This window comes from Triturus cristatus, chromosome 5_1, assembly GCF_964204655.1.
Source record: "Triturus cristatus chromosome 5_1, aTriCri1.1, whole genome shotgun sequence".
Taxonomy (NCBI): domain Eukaryota; kingdom Metazoa; phylum Chordata; class Amphibia; order Caudata; family Salamandridae; genus Triturus; species Triturus cristatus.
In genome coordinates this window covers 504,982,153-505,001,222 of record NC_140587.1, presented here as the reverse complement: position 1 = coordinate 505,001,222, position 19,070 = coordinate 504,982,153, and the positions used below count along the sequence as shown (strand labels likewise).

The following is a 19,070-nucleotide window of genomic DNA, read 5'->3' as shown; positions in this document are numbered from 1 at the left end:
CCCGATTTAGGCTTGGCCTTCGAAACGCATTGATCATGGAAGGAGCTGTTAAGAATTGAAAGAGATCCTCTGCTCAATCCTTCTTAGCCGTCTTTCATTTTGCTTAAAATTGGGGAAGAAACCTATTCCATCTATGCTTACCTTATATCAGTCAAAATGTGTTTCTGTTGCTTGATATGGATCGGGGGCCAGGGGTCATGTTGACTTTGATCTTTTATAAACAGAGGAGAATACGTTCTATAGATGTCTTTTGTCTGTTCACACTATTCCGGTCACGAATAGCTAGTGATGTCCTATGTGATAGATAGAATCCAACTTGCACCGCTTTTACTATGGATTTCTATATGGTGCAATCCGAGTTTTTCCCTAAAGCGACTGATTGCTAAATATCGCCTAACTATGGTGGAGCACTGAAAATCCAGATGGCTTAGGAACATCAAATCTTTAAGTATCTACTTAGGTAGATCTGATCTTTAAAGCTCACCACAGTTAATGAGCCAGGATACGTTCTGGGCAAAGAATATTTTTTATCAATGAAAAGGACAGGACAGAAAAAATCATGAGGTGGCCAAACCTACAGTTAAATCTATAGGTAAAAATGAATTTATCTTTAGAACCGTATCTGTTAAATGTGTATGACAATTGGGATCAAAATCTGCTCACACCGTTCAGATTTGGTCTAGAAAAGTACTATCTGTCCTTTCCTTTGGGCCGAAGATCTAAGGATACTCCATGTCCCTATGGCACTTTATATTTGTTTGTGAATGTAATGCCCCTGGTTTAGCATGACACAGGATGGAGTAGGAGGACCGCTTCTCCCAGAGTGAGGAAGAACATTGCCTGTGTTCCTGTGAAGATCCAGACAATTAAATAAAGAGGGTCAAATTCCATGAGGATCTTGTGAGCAAAGGAATGTGCACTCAATTTGGTAGTTAGCTGGAGGGAGGGGTGGAACCGTTTCTGTTGTTTAGGATGAGAAAGTTTCTTGGAAAGACTTGTACTTTTAGGGTTTTTTTGCACTTTAGGAAGGCTGATGACACCAGGTGGAGAGAATTCACACTTCATTATGCTCACAGTTTGGATACTCCTGCTTAGAACCGGCCCCATGGCTACTTGCTATAAATCATCACTTTGCAGAAAGGCTGTATCTGGAGAGCAGCCTGAAAATTACATTTAAAAGGACCAAACCAAGACGGTTCTCAAACCTCAGACAGTGGAGCTACATCCCCTCACTAGAACTAGAAGTAAACAAGCAGCTGCAATGCAATAGGTCTCGCATTAGTAAAATTTAGAGCTATTGGTGTTGCAAATTACACGTTTTGAGACAAAACTTCAAAGAGAGGAACGTGTGCAGTGCCACAGGCTGTTACTAGGTGCCCCGCTTGCTTTGTAACAGCTCCAATGCAGGGGAGAGTCTAAGAGGGAGTCAGGTGTGGTTTGGGCATGCTGATGGAGTACCCCAGTGAATGCAGGAGGTCTGCCGTAGTCTGGAGGTGGTAGACGACAACCTGTACGGAGCCCCCCTTCAACAGCCCGTCGCTGAGAAGGGGGAAGACTGGCACCTCTGATCTGCATAGATGAGCTGTGACCTGTGCCATCAACTTGGTGAACACCCGAGGAGCTCTGCTATAGCCAAAGGGGAGCACGCTGAACTAAAAATGCTCATGGGCCACCATAAACAGCAGGTAGCACCGATGGGCAGGCAGGATGGGAATATAGAAATAAGCATCCTGCAAGTCCAACGCTACCATCCAGTCTCCTGGGTCCATGGCAGACAGGACCTGAGCCAGAGTGAGCGTCTTGAATTCCTCCTGTTAGAGGAAGCAGGTGAGGGCTCATAGGTCTAGGATAGGATGAAGGCCTTTGTCCTTTTTCAGCAGAACCAGAAAGTAGTGGGAGTAACAACCACAGCCCACTTTTGGAGCCAGAACCCTTTCTATGGTTCCCTTGCCCAAGAGAGACAGGACTTCACCTGAAGCAAAATCAGACGATTCTCCATCAGCCGGTCAAAAGATGGAGGCATGGAAGGAAGGGTAGTCCACACTGTTTGGAGGACCCAACCTGTCCGAGGTGATGTTCTGCAATTGGCGGAGGGGATGTCTGATCCTGCCACCAACTGGCCACCCATGATCTGGGAGGGTCAGATTAGGAAGGTTTGAAGACCAAGGCTGCAGATTGGGTGGTGGACTGACCCAACCTCTGGCCACCCGACACACATGGTTGGAACGAGCCGTGCCTACGGCCGTGCAGAGGTTGCTGAACTTGCATGGTGTTTTGACTGGGATATGTTTGGCACAGCTGAAAGCCCCTTCCGTAGCCACAAAAGGGGTGAAAGGCAGATGGGAGACGTGTGGCCACTGAGAGGCCCAAGGATTTGATTGTAGCCCGCGAGTCCTTAAAGCCCTTAAGCACCCTGTCTGCCCTGTCTCCAAAGAGATAGGTGCCATCAAAGGGCATGTCCATGAGAGAAGCTTGGACATCCCCTGAAAAGCCAGAAGTCCTCAAACAGGCATGTCATCGAACACCCACCGTCGCTGAAATCACTCTGCCCAGCGAGTCGATCATGTCAAGACATGCTTGGGAGAGAATGGCCCGGGCCTCCTCTGGGACCTGTGGCAGTACTTATGCAACCATTTCAACCGCAGTGAGTGGGAGTAACGGCCCAAAAGACATGCAGTGATCAACGACCGTATTGCAAGGCTGATGGTAGAAAAAATGTTCTTACCCCAACTGTCAAGCTTCTTGGATTCCCTGTCCAGGGGAGCGGAAGGGAACGTGCCCTCGTAAGGAGATGCCTGGACCACCAAGCTCTCGGGGTAGGGTAGTTGGTGAGGAAGCTTGGGTTGCCCGGAGCAGGGGAATGGTGGAGGGCAATTGTACTATTCACAGGTGCCCCTGTGCTGGGCTTAGACCAGGTTCCCAGAAGGACATTGGTCAAGACATCATTGAAGGGCAGAAAGGGTTCTTAGGAGGAGACACCTGGCTGCAGGACCTCTGTCAAGATATTCGTCTTGACTGCCACAGAACGGAGCTGAAGGTCCAGGACCTCTGCTGTCCTTCGAACCACCATAGCGTATGATGCTCCCTCCTCCATAACCAAGATTGTTATATGGCCGTTAGGGTCATTGGCGACATTGATAAGTTAGCATGACCTCTGCTGCCATGATACTGCTTTTGCGCACGTTACTACATGACTTTATTTTGCAAGACTCTGTTTGTGCCTTTCACATGAGAACTTTCTGCTATCTCTGCCTGTTCCTGGAGTTTAGTCTGAACACGATGTGCAAGGGTGATAAACAATGCCCCTTGTTATTCTGTTCTGGTCAGTCCCTAGAACCTAGACAAAACATGCTAACACAGCTGCACTGCTTTAGATTCGTACTTTGATATTACGGGGACGCATGTTGTTCAAACACACACTTGGAGAGGGATCTTTCCATGGAGAAGAGCTATGCAGTTCCTATGATGTAAACTTCCATCTAGGCACTAAGGTATGGGGTCTGCTGACAAAGTCCAGATATCTTCCTTTATATAATAAACTTCAACTTACCAAGGGGAAGGTGGTTAGGCCTTATAGTCCTTATTCCACTATCTGTATATGATGACATCCCCCTTTATATTCTATGGAATTGTAACAATGCTAACTGTTTTAGGTTTATGCATTTTGCTGCTGGTAGTGGCTCGTACACTGATTACAGGGCACAATAGTTAAAATAAACATTTTGAACTATAACCGTGACTCTTACAATTCTTATTGTGGACAAGTATGAGTGAGTGAGCGAAAGGGTATGTCTTGCGGTCGCGATTCCTGAGAGTCTCTGGAGTGTTGTGTTCTGGGTTGTCTAATCCTTTGTAGCTTCACGATTATGTAGGAGAACGAATGAGACACTATAGTTATTCGATTTTGGGAACTAAGGTGGTAGGAAGGTACAACCCCTATACACCGCGGTCCTGTTTTCCTATGCATAGTTCTTTGTATGTGCAGAATCCCCGCAACATGGTAGGAGGGAGAAAGCAGGCCAAAATCTGGGGAGGTATCCAGTCCACTGGCCTCACCCTATTCCTCGTACCAGTCCATTTCCTGATAAGGCTGGTCTTGTAAAGGGTCCAGCGACTCCTCCCAATCTTATTTCAGTCCTAGCCCTTCAGAATAAGGCTGAGGAACCGACCTTGGACCCAAGGGTTCTGTCGGCCCCCTCTGCACCTACGAGGCCCGAAGGCATGCCAGTAGGGTTAGGCCACCCAAATACGAGGCACATGGCGTCATGGAATTCTTTGAGGTGGGCTGGGGTATCTCCAGCTCCCAGGATGGCGTGGAAGCACAGAGCCGACCCAGGCCCACTAGTTGTTCCAAACACACAAATGTCAGTGCACTTCATGGCTCCGTGCCTCTGGGTTGGAAAGTCATGAAAAGTAATTGAAGTCAGCGTGCCAATTTGGCGCCTACATAGGTGATGCAGACGTCACTTACGGCATGGCTGCTACCACCTACGTCATCAAGAGGGGACCGGCGCCACCTACCAGCGTGCAGGGGTACTGCTGGAGGAAAATCTTCCGGATCCAGTTTGACACGTGGGATATACAAAAGGTAAGAAATCAGCAGATACATTTCTATCAGATAAAGTAGTAGCTAAAATGATTAGGATCAGAGCAGTTGCAATACATTTTGTGTCAAACCGAAAGAATAACGAAAATAAAACTGGCAAAGCCAATAAACCTGATCTTGACAAGCTGGTTCAGTGGTTATTTATTAAAAAAATGTTTTATTGCAAGCATATGCCACAAACGTAAAACTGAAAAAATGCAGCTGCCTCAACATGCAGTCATATGTTTGTTTTTTAAAGAACTAGCAGTTTAATGTTAATAGAAAAGTGTGAGTGCATTCTTTGAGGCAGATGCACAAAAGGTAAAAAAAACTTGTTTTAATGAATATCACATGAAAGGAATATGCTACTTACCAGTATGCATCTGTTCTTGGCATGTAGAGCTGCAGAGTTGTACACTTAGCATAGGTCGCCATCTGGTGTTGGGCCCGGATGTTTGCAGTTTGTTTTTCTTCTTGGACAGTCTTTGGAAGTCACGAGTTTGGTGACTCCTCCTTCGGTCCGTACTGCGCATGGGCTTCGGCTCCATCCTCAGATTGTTTTTCGCCAACAGGGAAATGATGGAGCGTAGTAATAACAGTGAGAAACCCATGTGTTGTATCTAAATAAGATGTACTGGAACGGATACAGGTAGCCGGGGAGGCGTGTACAACTCTGCAGCTCTACATGCCAAGAACAGATGCATACTGGTAAGTAGCATATTCCGTTCGAGGCATATGAGCTGCAGATTGTACACTTAGCATAGATTATATAGCAGTACCCAACCTTAGCGGCGACCACCGGTATCCGTTGCAGCTGTTTGAAAAAGTGTCTTTAGTACAGCCTGGCCCACCCTAGCTTGCTGCTTGGAATGCACATCTACACAGTAGTGTTTTGTGAAGGTGTGCGGTGTAGACCATGTGTCTGCCTTGCAGATGTCATCTAAGGGTATATTCCCTAGAAAAGCCATAGAAGCCCCTAACTTTCTTGTAGAGTGGGCTTTAGGGGGAACAGATAATGTTCTCTTTGCCTTTTGATAGCAAATTTGTATGCATTTTACAATCCACCTAGCTATCCCTGATTTTGAAATGGGGTTGCCTTTATGTGGTGGAGAGAAGGAAACGAACAATTGTTTAGTCTTCCTGAAGGGTTGCGTTCTTTGTATGTAGTATAGTAACGCCCTTTTTACATCAAGTGTGTGTAAGGCCCTTTCTGCAACAGATTGGGGTTGCGAGAAGAAGACAGGTAATTCCACTGATTGATTGAGGTGGAAGGGGGAAATGACTTTGGGCAGAAACTTCGGATTTGTGCGAAGTATGACCTTGCTGTGATGCATTTGTATGTAGGGTTCCTGTATGGTGAACGCTTGTATTTCACCAACCCTTCTAAGGGAAGTGATAGCTACAAGGAAAGCTGTTTTCCAGGTGAGAAACTGTAGCTCACATTTGTGCATTGGTTCGAAGGGCGGACCCATTAGTCGTGTAAGAACTAAATTTAGATTCCATACAGGGGAAGGTGGTGCCCTGGGAGGAATTACTCGTTTAAGGCCTTCCATGAAGGCTTTAATAGCGGGCACTCTGAAGAGTGATAAATGCTGTCTGTTTTGTAGATAAGCAGCGATCGCTGCTAGGTGTAGGCGTATGGATGAATATGCCAGGTTACACCTGTGAAGATGGAGCAGATAGCATATGATGTGCTGTATGGATGCATCTAGAGGGTTGATTGTATTGTTACGGCAGTAAATTACAAATCTTTTCCACTTTGCGGCATAGCATGCTCTAGTGGTAGGACGTCTGGCTTCCATGATGATGTTCATACAATCAGGGGGAAGGTTAAGGTATCCGAATTCTAGGATTTCAGGAGCCAGATCGCCAGGTTGAGCTGAGCTGGGTCCGGGTGCTTGATTTCTCCATGGTTCTGGGTTAGGAGGCATGGGGATAGATGCAGTTTTTGATGTGGTACCACTGACAGTTGTAGTAGCGTGGTGTACCACGGCTGCCTGGCCCACGTCGGAGCTACCAGAATGAGTGTGAGGGAGTGCTGTTGTAGCTTCCTGACCACTAATGGAATTAGTGGGAGAGGTGGAAAGGCGTATGCAAATCTGCCTGACCAGTTCATCCATATCGCATTGCCCTTGGACAATGGGTGTGGGTATCTGGCGGCGAAGCTTGGGCATTTTTTGTTTTCGTGGGTGGCGAAGAGGTCTATCTGAGGATGCCCCCACTGTTGGAAGAATGGGTGAAGAACTTGTGGATGCAGTTCCCATTCGTGTATTTGTTGCGTTTGTCTGCTGAGCAGATCTGCCATGGTGTTTTGTACGCCTGGAACGTGCTGTGCCAGGAGAAAGATGTTTTGAGGAATTGCCCATCTCCATATGCTCTGGGCTAAGCGGGAGAGCTGGGGAGAGTGTGTCCCCCCCTGTTTTTGGATATAATACATTGCAGTCATATTGTCTGTGCGAATGAGGACTGCTTTGCCCGAAATCTGTTTTTGGAAAGATTTTAGGGCTAGAAAGATCGCCAAGAGCTCCAGATGGTTGATGTGGAGCGATTTTTGCTGTGGCGTCCATAGACCTTGCATGGTGAGGTGTAGAAGGTGCGCTCCCCAGCCGGAGAGCGATGCGTCCGCTGTTAGAGTCACTTGAGGAACCGGGTCCAGGAACGGCCGCCCTTTGGAAAGGTTTGTGGTGTTCCACCACTGCAGAGAGTGATGTGTGCGGCCGTCCACCAACACCAGATCCATCAGCTGACCCTGGGCCTGGTTCCACTGTTGTGCTAGGCACTCTTGAAGTGGACGCATGTGGAGTCTTGCATGGGGCACTATGAAAATGCAAGACGCCATCATTCCTATGAGCTTCATAAACACTCTTGCTGGAAGAGAGTGCTGAGGAAGGAATGTTTTGCGTAAGGCTTGAATGCTTGTGATTCTGGCTGAGTTTGGATAGGCAATACCCTTGGAGGTGTCTATAGTGGCCCCGAGGTATTGCTTTGTGTGAGATGGTATGAGGTGGGACTTTTGGTAGTTCACCGTGAAGCCTAGCTGGTGGAGCAGTTGGATGGTGCTGTTTGTATGCTGCACACATTGGTCGTAGGACGCGGCTTTTATCAGCCAGTCGTCTAGGTAAGGGAAGACGTGAATATGTTGACGTCTGAGGTGTGCTGCTACTACTGCTAGGCATTTGGTAAACACCCGTGGTGCGGTGGTGACCCCGAAGGGGAGAACCGTGAATTGGTAATGTTGCCCGTCCACCACGAACCTGAGGTATTTCCTGTGAGAGGGGTGTATTGGAATGTGAAAGTATGCGTCTTTCAGATCCAAGGTTGTAAGAAAGTCTCCCTGGCAGAGGAGTGGGAGGACTTGTTGTAGAGTGACCATGTGAAAATGGTCTGAGTGTATGTAGGCATTTAGAGGCCGGAGGTCCAGAATGGGTCTGAGGGTCTCGTCTCTCTTTGGTATTAAGAAATATAGAGAGTAGACCCCTAGATTTCGTTGGTTGACGGGGACCTGCTCTATAGCATGTTTTTGCAGGAGTGAAAGTACCTCTTGTTTGAGCAGTGTGGAATGTTCTTGAGACATTGGACGGTGCCTTCGTGGGATATTGGGTGGGGTAGATGTTAGCTCTAGACAGTACCCTGACCGAATGATTTGGGTCACCCATTTGTCCGATGTTATGGACTCCCATACGTGGATAAAGTTTTGTAGTCTGCCCCCGACCGGAGTGGAATGGTCTGGGGGGAGCGGAGGGGAGTCATTGTGCGGGGGGGGTGGCAGAACGGGTGTTGTTGGTTTTGCCCCTGCCCTTATTGTTGTTACCCCTGTAACCACCTCTCTGATTGCCCTTTGAAAAGGTATTTTGAGGAGGGGACTTGTAGGAGGTAGAGGCGTTATCGGTGGAGGAGCCTCTACCTGTGCCACGAAAGGACGAGCGTCGAAAGGAACGTTTGGAGGCTTGTGTTTGGAGTGCCCCCATAGACTTTGCTGTGTCTGTGTCTTTCTTCATCTTTTCGAGCGCTTCGTCTACCTTTGGCCCAAAGAGTGTTTCCTGGTCAAAGGGGTGATTGAGTATGGATGCCTGGACTTCAGGTTTGAACCCTGAGATCCTGAGCCAGGCGTGGCGACGAAGCAGGACACTGGTATTTATGGCCCTAGAAGCAGTGTCGGCTGCATCGAGGGCACACTTAATGGAGGCGTTTGTGATTAGTTTACCCTCCTGTATGAGGTCATGAGCCTTGTGCTTGTATTTTTCTGGAAGGTGCTGCATAAGAGCCTCTAGTTCGTCATAGTGTGCTCTATCATATAGCGCAAGCAGTGCTTGTGTGTTTGCAATGCGCCACATGTTTGCAGCTTGGGAGGCGGTGCGTTTACCAGACGCGTCCAGAAGTTTAGATTCTTTGTCTGGCGGTGGGGCATCTCCTGAGGATTGGGAGTTAGCCCGCTTTCTAGCTGTGGAGACAACTAGGGAATCTAGGGGAGCAGGGCCCTTGATGTAAGCAGGGTCTGTGGGTGCCGCCTTGTACTTCTTCTCTATTCTAGGGTTCAGTACTCTGGCTCTGACAGGGTCTTTGAACACCTCTGTAGCGTGCTTGGTGACACCCTTAAGCATGGGTAAAATGGAAGTAGATTTGTCTTGTATATCAAATGTATCCAGTAGGAAGTCTTCTTCTACTGGTTCACTGTGCATGTCCACCCCATGGTAGTGTGCTGCTCTCTGCACTAAATGATGAAACCCTAAGGAGTCCTCTGGAGGAGACGGCCTTGATGGGTATAGGTCGTCCTGAGGTACATTGGGTATATCAGGGTTATTGTAATCCTCCCATGGATCTGGGGTCCCTGGTGGAGTGGGATCCATTGGGGCGTCCGCCGGGTAATTGTCCGGATCCCCATCATCCGGATCTGGGGATGGGGCCGGATCGTAGTGAGGTAAAGGTGGCGGAGACCTGTGAGGTGGAGGCGGTGGAGGAGGTGGAGTGGGTAGGGGAGGCGGTGGTGGGGAGGGCACTCTGAGGGGAGAAGTAGCAGAGTCCTTCCTTTTGGGTGGAGGAGGAGGAGCCGGAGCATCAAGGCGTCTTTTCTTGGTAGTTAAAGTCAAAAGCCCAGTCTTTGGATCTTTGGACAAAGTCTTTTGTAAAGGGTCTGGTGTAAACAGAGCCAACGGTGTCGAGTCGTCTGTCGGCACCGGTGATTTCGGAACCGGGGGTTTCGATGGTCTGTGTGCGCCATGCTTTTTTTGAGGTCTCCGGGTGTTTCGGCGTCGAATGATGTTTCGGCGCCGGAGCGTCGGTGCCGACAGATTTGTGTTTGTGTTTGGTCGGCACCGAGTGTCCAGGCTTCGGCACCGGTGGTTTCGGAGTCGAGCTGGATTTTGCAGTCTTCGGTGCCGGATGCTGTTTTTCGGCACCGGGTGTCGGCTGGCTCGATCCCGAGCTGCCATGAGACTTTGGGTGCTTCGACACCGGGCCCGAAGGTGGGGTGATCGAAGTTTTGGTTTTGGTTTTGCCCAGGCCGGCAGGCGAGGGAGTAACCTGAGTCTCTTTGGTTTTCGGCGCGGGGGTGGGAGGGGGCATAGTACTCACGGCCCGCTGCGCTGGTGTAACGTCCTCCACGTCGGAGTCGTCGGCCTCGGAAGCGCTGACGACGTCTTCCTCCTGCTCGGTGTGTGTTTGCCCCGAAGCTTCGGCGTCGTCTCCGAAGATGTCCGGTGGAGCTGCCGAGGATGAGTGCGCCATGGTGCGTCGAGCTCTTCGATCTCGGATGGTCTTCTTCGATCGAAAAGACTTGCAGGCGGGGCAGTCTCTAGCCTCGTGTTCCGGAGAGAGGCAAAGGTTACACACCTGATGGAGGTCGGTGTGGGGAAATTTAGACCCACATTTTGGGCACTTTTTGAACGGAGTCCTTTCCATCGGCCGGGACCGGAGTCGCGGAGGGCCCGAAGGCCGGTGTCGATGTACGGGATGGAGAAAAGTGCCGCTTCGAGAGATGAAGATAATGAGGAACTCGAAGAATCGAGGATTTTCCGTCGAGGCTGGAACCGTAGAAGTTCGAAGCCGGAGCACGAAGTATCACATCCGAGCCCGATGGCGGAAAAAAACAATCTGAGGATGGAGCCGAAGCCCATGCGCAGTACGGACCGAAGGAGGAGTCACCAAACTCGTGACTTCCAAAGACTGTCCAAGAAGAAAAACAAACTGCAAACATCCGGGCCCAACACCAGATGGCGACCTATGCTAAGTGTACAATCTGCAGCTCATATGCCTCGAACATATAATTCTATTTGGCACAAAGAAACTGTTCCACTGGCTCTAAATTACAGCAAACTGAAGATATAATTTTGGCAAATAACTTCAAAACTGAAAGAAGGGATAGGGAAAGATATAAAAAAAACATTGGCAAAGTGAATTAGTCCCATCAGCTGTTTCATTGATGCGAATTTATTTTTAGACAGAAATACAACAGAGATCAGGCCACATGTCATCGCTAAAACTGCTAGACAACAGCCAATGGCTGACATGGTCTGACCAATTGCCTCAAGCGTATGTTCTGGTGGGCAGAAGCATGTATGTATGTATATATTCTCATGTTTTTTGTTGCTGTTGTAGTTACATCAGGGTGGGTAAACGACTGAATAAAGCTCTTTCTAGCCCATAAGAAAAAACAGACAATGACTGTCTTTTGGTTTCAGATGAAAAAATGTGTGTTAAGGATCACGGTGCCCTGGCCATCAGTTTTATAGAGGAAGCACTTCTCAAAGCAAATAAGATGTATGGTAGAGGGGAAAACTGATGCACCCCCCCTCCCCCCCATGCAGCCTACATGTGCGCATATTCGGCGGAGAGCCTCTTTCCCATACAATACTCTAGAATGAAAGAAGGGATTTTCTTCAGTTGTATGGGGGAAAGCACCTACACAATTTACATTAGTCACTTCTGAATGCATATAGAGCATATAGAGCATATACCAGTTCAAGCTTTAAGTATAACGTTACGTAGCCCCGGGATGATCTGATCTTCATTGACAAATCTGTGCTTCTGCTAGACTAGAGCATAATGCACAGACGTACAATTTCTACGCTCCAAATGTTCATCCGCCTGTACCAGCATATGATGACAATCGTCTAAAGTCTAACTCTCTGTGTCGTGCGACAACACACAAGTGCACGCAGGTACAGATGTTGGAGCATTATAAGTGGGAATAATCCTGCAGATCTTAGGTCAGAGTAAAACACTACTGAACTCTACCAATCTGCAACAGTATGTTGCAATAACAAAATAGTGATCATTGTATTCACCACATGCATCAACACACATTATCATTGTGCAAAAGATTGCCGAAGTTACAGTACAATGAGCAGGTGTACTGCACAGCATACGCTTCTGGCTGTGCGGCAATGTTCAATACTTGCAGCACAATGAATGGGAGCATGTGTCGCTCTCATAGGATTTACTCATCATTCTGCAATTAGCAGCAAAAGGAACTATGCACACCACCTGAAACGTCATGTTTGCAGCAAGTACACTGCTACCAAATCTCTCTCACACACACACACCTCCATGCCCCCCCCCCAAAGTCGTTTGAACGAAAAGACAAAGTCAGACGTACTGTGGCGTAATGACAAGTGAGAATGAGTGTGAGTGTGAGAAATTCCAGGTTCTTCACACCGCAAAAAGACTATCCAACCATGATTTTTAATCTTGATAAATTTCCCATGAAAACGTTGGAAATCAAATGTAAATGGTGGTACTGCATAAAAATAGTAAGCAGTAAGGGATGTTCATCACTGGTCATGTGAATCCTTGTGCTGAATAGACACAAAACGTGCAGATGCAGGCATACTACATTTGGGACAAATTAAATCTGGCAAACTACGCAGAAGCATCTGGAAATCACTGTAGTAAGGTAGCCATGGACATCTTGTTAATTCCATGTACAGACTCTACTTTGCCAATAGAAATTGAAAAAAAGTCAGGCTGACCAGTGACAAATCATTCTGAAAGAAGGCTTTGATTGGATGAATTGCTGTAGACCTTCCTTATGCCCTCAGGGAGAAGATTAGAAAAACATTTCCAAGTCACTTTCAGACTGTGGTAAATTGTAAAACTCAGCCAAATCACCTCAATAAACAAACGGTAGAGACTCCGAAAGTTTTTAAGCATTCCTGTGGGGGTATGAAATAAAAATCGATCTATTTTCCAAAATGCTTCAAGTAATGCAAGTATATTTTTAATGCTTTGGGTCACAGCAAACAGCAAACAGCAACAAAAACTTACCCTGCTCTCTACCAGGCTGTCGAATGGACCTGGAGGGTCATCAAGACATAGAAACTCTCTGACTGCAAGGCTGCAAAAGTAAAATAAAAATGAAATGAGTCACAACCATACAAAAAGAACCAATGAACGTTTTCAAGTTATGATCATTGAATCCTAATCATATACCTCACCGTCGAGGTATATACCCACAGGCTGCCTACAATTGAAAAAGACAGACGTTTTCAGCAGTTCGACTTCCTTGCCAGAATCTAGGATAGCATCCATAACAATCTGAAGAAATTATCTTTCCTTGCACGAAAGTAAAGGACAATAATCCTGACAGGAAATATATCAGAAAGAGTCCTCTTTAATATTCTGAGCCAAACATAGAAAATAGTATATTACACATATAAAGTACTCTAGCTGCTCAGACAACAAGAATGGAAAGCTTACTTACCCTGTAGTGACCCCAGTTCTCCTAGACTACTGAATCTTTCACATTACCAATCTCTGGGAAAAACTTGCTTTAAATTAAGTCTACTATTGACCTGAAAGTGATCAAAGTATTACAGATCTTCACATCTAGCTGGGCTGGTCTCATGTTTTCAGAACATTCTCTGTAATCGTTTCCTGTTGTTCCAGCCTTGGTAATGTTTAGCGGTTTACAAAACATCTTCATAAATAAAGCAGGAAGGGAACACGAACGGGAAATGTGTTGACAATTTTAGAAGCGCTTGCCTTTCAAAGGGCACATGTATATGAGTTCAAAGCAGCACATCAAAAGCTCTGGACGACTGCTCTTTGTAATTGGTGGAGCGAGAAGGGAATATGTCTGATCCACACACTTGTAATTGTACAGGCTTCTTTGTAACCTAAGCCAAGTGATGGTAGAAACTGGTTGGCCTCCTCACAGGAGGGATGCATGTGAAAATAGGAGCAGCATATCCTTAAATGAGTCACCAAGGAAAATGAAAAACATTTTACACTAACAATCAATCACCAACAATATAGATTCCTGAAAGTCCTTGTTTACTTGAACTCTATGCACGGAACTACAAACAAGGGTTTTTGAAAATACAGGATTCTGGTTACAGGTATAAAGTTGGCTGGTTTAGAATGAAACAACCCACAAAAAGCTCCATATGTTATCGGTGTCTGCCCAGCTTCTGGGACACTCCAAGTGCTACTGGAGGATCATTCTAGATATAGACCACTCACAGAACACCCATTTTACTCTAAGGGACAAAACTATTTCACAAAGCTCACACTTGCACACCACACTAATACACTTAACCACGCACAGGTAAGAACCTTAACTACACCAAATTACCCTCCAAGTTAGCAGTTTTCTTCACAAGCATCAGACCAAAACACTCTGCAAGCAAGACCTGAAGAGCAACGCAGCCAATAAATCTTCAACTGTAGAACATCATGGCATCATGCTCCCTTGTCAAACTCAAACTCTATCAAGACTGGGGCGTGCATAGTCCTCTTTGCCTGCAAAAGCACAAGCATTGGCATAGCCAATAGGTCTCGCCTTTGGGACCTTATAAGAGTTTAAGACATGTAGATATCCGTCCTTAAAGGTGTTGTTACGAAAGGCCCCTGCATCTTGTCATTTTCATCTGGAGCCAGGAATCAGAGCAGAGGGGGGAGACAGGTGTTCGACGGGTCAACCTTTCCGAACACAATGCCGGCGTTCCTGGAGAGAGCAGCGCTCCAGAGGTCGGCCAGAGCGCCGGCAAAGCTGCCCCGTTCTCCCACGGACACAGCTGGCCGTCTGCTGTGTAAGCAGTAATCAGTAACATCAATAACATATTTAGGCCACAGTACAAACCCCATAGGTCACAACAAGGGGTGGGCGGCATTTGCGTAGTCGTGCTACGCAAAGCTCCACGAAACGGTAAAAAATCTCTGCGAGCACGCAGAAATTCTGCGAACATGCAGAATTTCTTGTTCGCAATGCTTTTTTCCTGTTAGCGAGCGCTGTTTGCGTGCTTGGGGGGAAATATCTTGCGAACACACATTTTGAGAACGCAAACAAGCAAAAAATTCCCCGAAGCCGCGGATGCAGAATTTTGGCCAATTCCGTGTTCTCCGCGGAACGCGAAATTACCCAGGCCTAGTCACAACTAGATCAAGCAGAAACTATTTGTAACTCATCATTTGGAATTTCCATTGGTAAATGTTAATGCTATTATCTAGGCAGAAAAGACGGTACTAATATTTCTTCTTCAGTAATGCTTGGTATATCTTTAGTTTGAATCATTCATTAGCAGGATAAAAAAGATATTTCAGAACAACCATATAACCAATAACCAGAATTTGTTCAAAATAAATATACATCCAAGTTACTAAACAGCAAAACAAAATATTACCATGAGTACACCCAATAACCTGGGAACTAGACCACTTTTACCAACAACACAGGACAGGCCAGGTGTTGTAAAAACAGGGAAGAATCAGACTCCCCACACTCGACCTAATATGTATACCAACATACATTTCACAAGTGCAACAAGATACACCAAAAGAGGTGAAGTATAATATGGTGAGGTCATCATATTCTTCACTAGCCCATATAAAATCGGAGTATATTAGCAGAATAAAATTCGATTCATCCAAAAATACACCAGATACAGAAACTACAATAGTATCCTGGAAAACTGAAGAATTAAAAACACAGGTACTATGGGAAGCGCCCAAGTTTGACCAATGGAGGATTAACATCAAGCTGTGGAGCCAGAGAGAGATCCCTCAGTGTTGTCTGGTCCAGGGTGGCCAACCGACAAAAAGACAGATGGATATAATATACTTAAAGGTGAAACAACCACCACGCGCTGCGTTACAATTAGGGAATACACAAGTACAAGTAAATTTAAATAATGAAAGAACCTATATCCTATACAAGTTGGTTGGCATATACACTCTCCTCAAAGACCAATTCGTACGCCTAAGACAGACCCTCAAAACCGGAAAGAAAACATATCACTGGAAACGCCAATAACATTAATTTCTTGAAATGTAGCGGAACTCAAACAGATCATGCAGCATAAGGACATTCTATATTTTTTCAAATCTGGAGACAATCTGTATCCGAGAAATGTGGAGGACATGTTCGTTACCGATAGATGGATACCAGGGAGTGCACTATCCTGAAAAACAAAGTCAAGTATGCAAGACTATTGGGAGGGCTGGCAATTTATGAAGCCACAAACAAGCGCAAGGGTAACACTGGTGAAACAAAACTCAACGTTTCAAACAATAGTTTAGAAACAACATAATCTTTGCATAACAAACACATTAATGCTCATTATTAACCCATTCCGTGCTCATGACGGAACCACGCCGTCATGAGCCACGGGCGCCGTGTGCTCATGACGGAGTGGTTCCGTCATGCTGCGGCCGCTCCGCCCACGCGGCGCTAATTCCCCGCCTGTGCGGGCGATTAGCGCAGTGGGTGGAGTCATGACGGAACCACTCCGTCATGAGCACAGCTCAACCATGACTCATGACGGAGTGCCGCAGCCAAGGGGTTAACACATACCTGAAGCCGTTTAAAAAACAGATGCATGAGGAAAATTTAGAGAGATTCAGCGAATCACTGGGAGAAATAATTTGCGCCTTTCTAACATATGAGATCTCACTTCTAGGTGACATCAATATAAAAAACCTTCCTCATTCTATAAATATGTCTGATTGCTCTGGTAAAAAGTCCAGTAAACTTCATATTATTCTTCAGGTATATAATCTGCACCCATTGCAGGTTAATGATCCTGGCCAAATCCCTGGAATAAATATTTAAATCACACATAGATGTGGATCAAAACTAGATTACATAATTCCATCTAAAGCCCTCAGGGAGTGTTGCAGAAATATCTCCATCCCAAAATGAAAATAATTCGATCACTGTCCCCTGATTGCCAACTTTAGGATAATGCATGACGATGGAACAACTCTACCAGTTATCGGTACTTCAGATGGTTTGGAAAACTGTTTGCCAATTAAGAGATTACAATGGGATAGCATACCACAGCTCAGTTTAAAGAATTGTACCTTGAATTCAGTCAGGCAAATGTTTAATCTCTCATGGCCCATTGACCACACCACATGAAAAGGTTGGCCAGTAATGATCACCTCTATACACAACTCACGGGTGGATAAGAAGACTAGACAACTGAACAACAAAGGTCTGGGAGCGGCCACCCAAGGCAGAATCCATGGTATAAATGCACACTCAATAAAATATAAAGCATCATTAAGAAAAGCAAACTAAATTCATAAACTTAAACCAGCACTAGATGAAATGAAACTCAAGCTACCAATAGCAAGGAGATCTTGTCGGACAACTCTCTGGGAGGCTAAAAAAGACATCCCCATGTAAACCAATTGTGCAGTATGCACGCACTACTATAACCCAAAAAGCAACCTGAATTTTGGCAGTTTGTGAATACACTAAAGAATCCATGTATAAAAAGGTAAAGTGTATACTGCAAGAAACGTGGATGACACACATAACAGTGTACACCACTGATGAAGCACCAGGGGAGTCATATAGATGCCCAACAAGTGGCTGGAGCCAGTATGCACAGGTCCCAGAATTGTGATGCGGATCCATACTGCACCAGATTCATTAGCAGGGGAACACCATGGACCCCGCAAACCAGCGTTTGATAGCCTTATTGCATGTAGAGGCTAAGACGTACACAGCCATTCTCTTAAAAGATGTAGAAAACTGGGTAGAGAAAGAAAATATGATCCCCTACTACCAAACTGGACTTAGGCATAAAGCCTTATTGTAGACAATATCATTGCCTCATCATACTTGGCTACTTGAATGAAAAGCTCTTTCCAGCCACCACACTTCATCTCCTATGGGGACTATTCAGCAGCGTTCAACAAGGTGGATCGTCAAATATTATGGAAGAAGCTGGCCATGTTGGGCATTCCTCAAATTCTGCCTAATGCAATCATGGCACACTACACAGATACCAGTGTGCGAGTAAAACTAAGCCAAAGGAAAAGACCACAAAACAAAATCGGCACAAATAAAGGCATAAAAAAGGGCTGCGTTCTCGCCCCGCTGCTGTTTAATTCATACTGATCTAGGGACTACAATAAAGAATGCCAACTCATTTCCCCCTAGAATAGGATGACACAAGATAACGATCCTACAATATGCAGTTGATCTAGCAATCTTAGACCACACACTAGGAGAACAGTACACCCTTGATCAGCTGTACAAATATAATATGAGCAATAAGTAGGGCAAACACCAACAAAACAAAAGTAATGATTTAGGTAGGTTAAGGAGAAAGCCAGGAAAGTGTGGAAACTTGGCCGAGCGGAGATCGATTACACTAATACTTATAACGATCTAGGAATATGGCGAACTGACACAATTAAACCACAATTCCATTTGAGATCACTGGGAAAAAAAGCCTGCAAGTTAATATTTGTAATTTGTCACCTAAATACAAAGCTATATAGCCCTTCAGCGGAAGCTATTGTGAGGGTAATAAGAGCGAAATTGGTACCATCTATTTCATATGGCCAACCAGCTTTCCCCTGGATAATGGCCGCATTACTAGACAAGATGCAATGCATTACCTACAGAGGAGTATTCCAGCTACCACAGTATATCCAACGAGCACAGATACGCCTGGAATTTGGTTTACAAAAACAAGAACTAGTTTGTAAACCCCAGTTTTTTCAATGTTACTACCAGATTATGGTATTATAGTACTGCAACATGGTTTTAATGGCTCAGACAACGGCTGGATAAGGTAGTAGAACAAAGCTGGTGCCGATTTAGAGATGAATCTAGATACTCTCAGATTAAGCAATATTTCATACAAAGCTTTGAAAGAAATAATGAAAAAGAAGGTTATTACAAAATCTAGAACAATATGCAAAGACTCTACACACATGCGAACTTTACAAAGTGATTCTACCATCTTTCGAAGTTCTGCTTCCGCAGTATGACCTGAAAGAAGCTCTGAGCCAGGGTTGCAGGAGAAATATATTGTTAGTCAGCTTTTTAATTTTGTCAAGCAATACGTTGTTTCCTTTGGAAATACAACTTGCCTCACCAATTCTGCAGTTGTGCATTCAGACAACCAACATCTCAACCCAATGAACATGTGTTAAACACTCATCACCCCAATCCTGAATAGGTAAGATGTTACAAAACATACTAAATATTGTAATCACAGGGCTTTAATCGAAAATCAATCCATATATC

General features: G+C 45.6%; 1 protein-coding gene across 2 annotated transcripts in view; it reads right to left on the bottom strand.

Moving 5' to 3' along the window:
• Positions 1 to 19,070, bottom strand: part of SNX16 (sorting nexin 16) — a 188,708-nt gene that overhangs the window by 82,674 nt on the left and 86,964 nt on the right. For both annotated transcript variants that reach the window (XM_085605354.1, XM_085605355.1), the window contains exon 5: positions 12,848 to 12,917. In XM_085605354.1, coding sequence (XP_085461480.1) covers positions 12,848 to 12,917 — 70 coding nt within the window. The remainder of the gene's footprint in view (positions 1 to 12,847; positions 12,918 to 19,070) is intronic.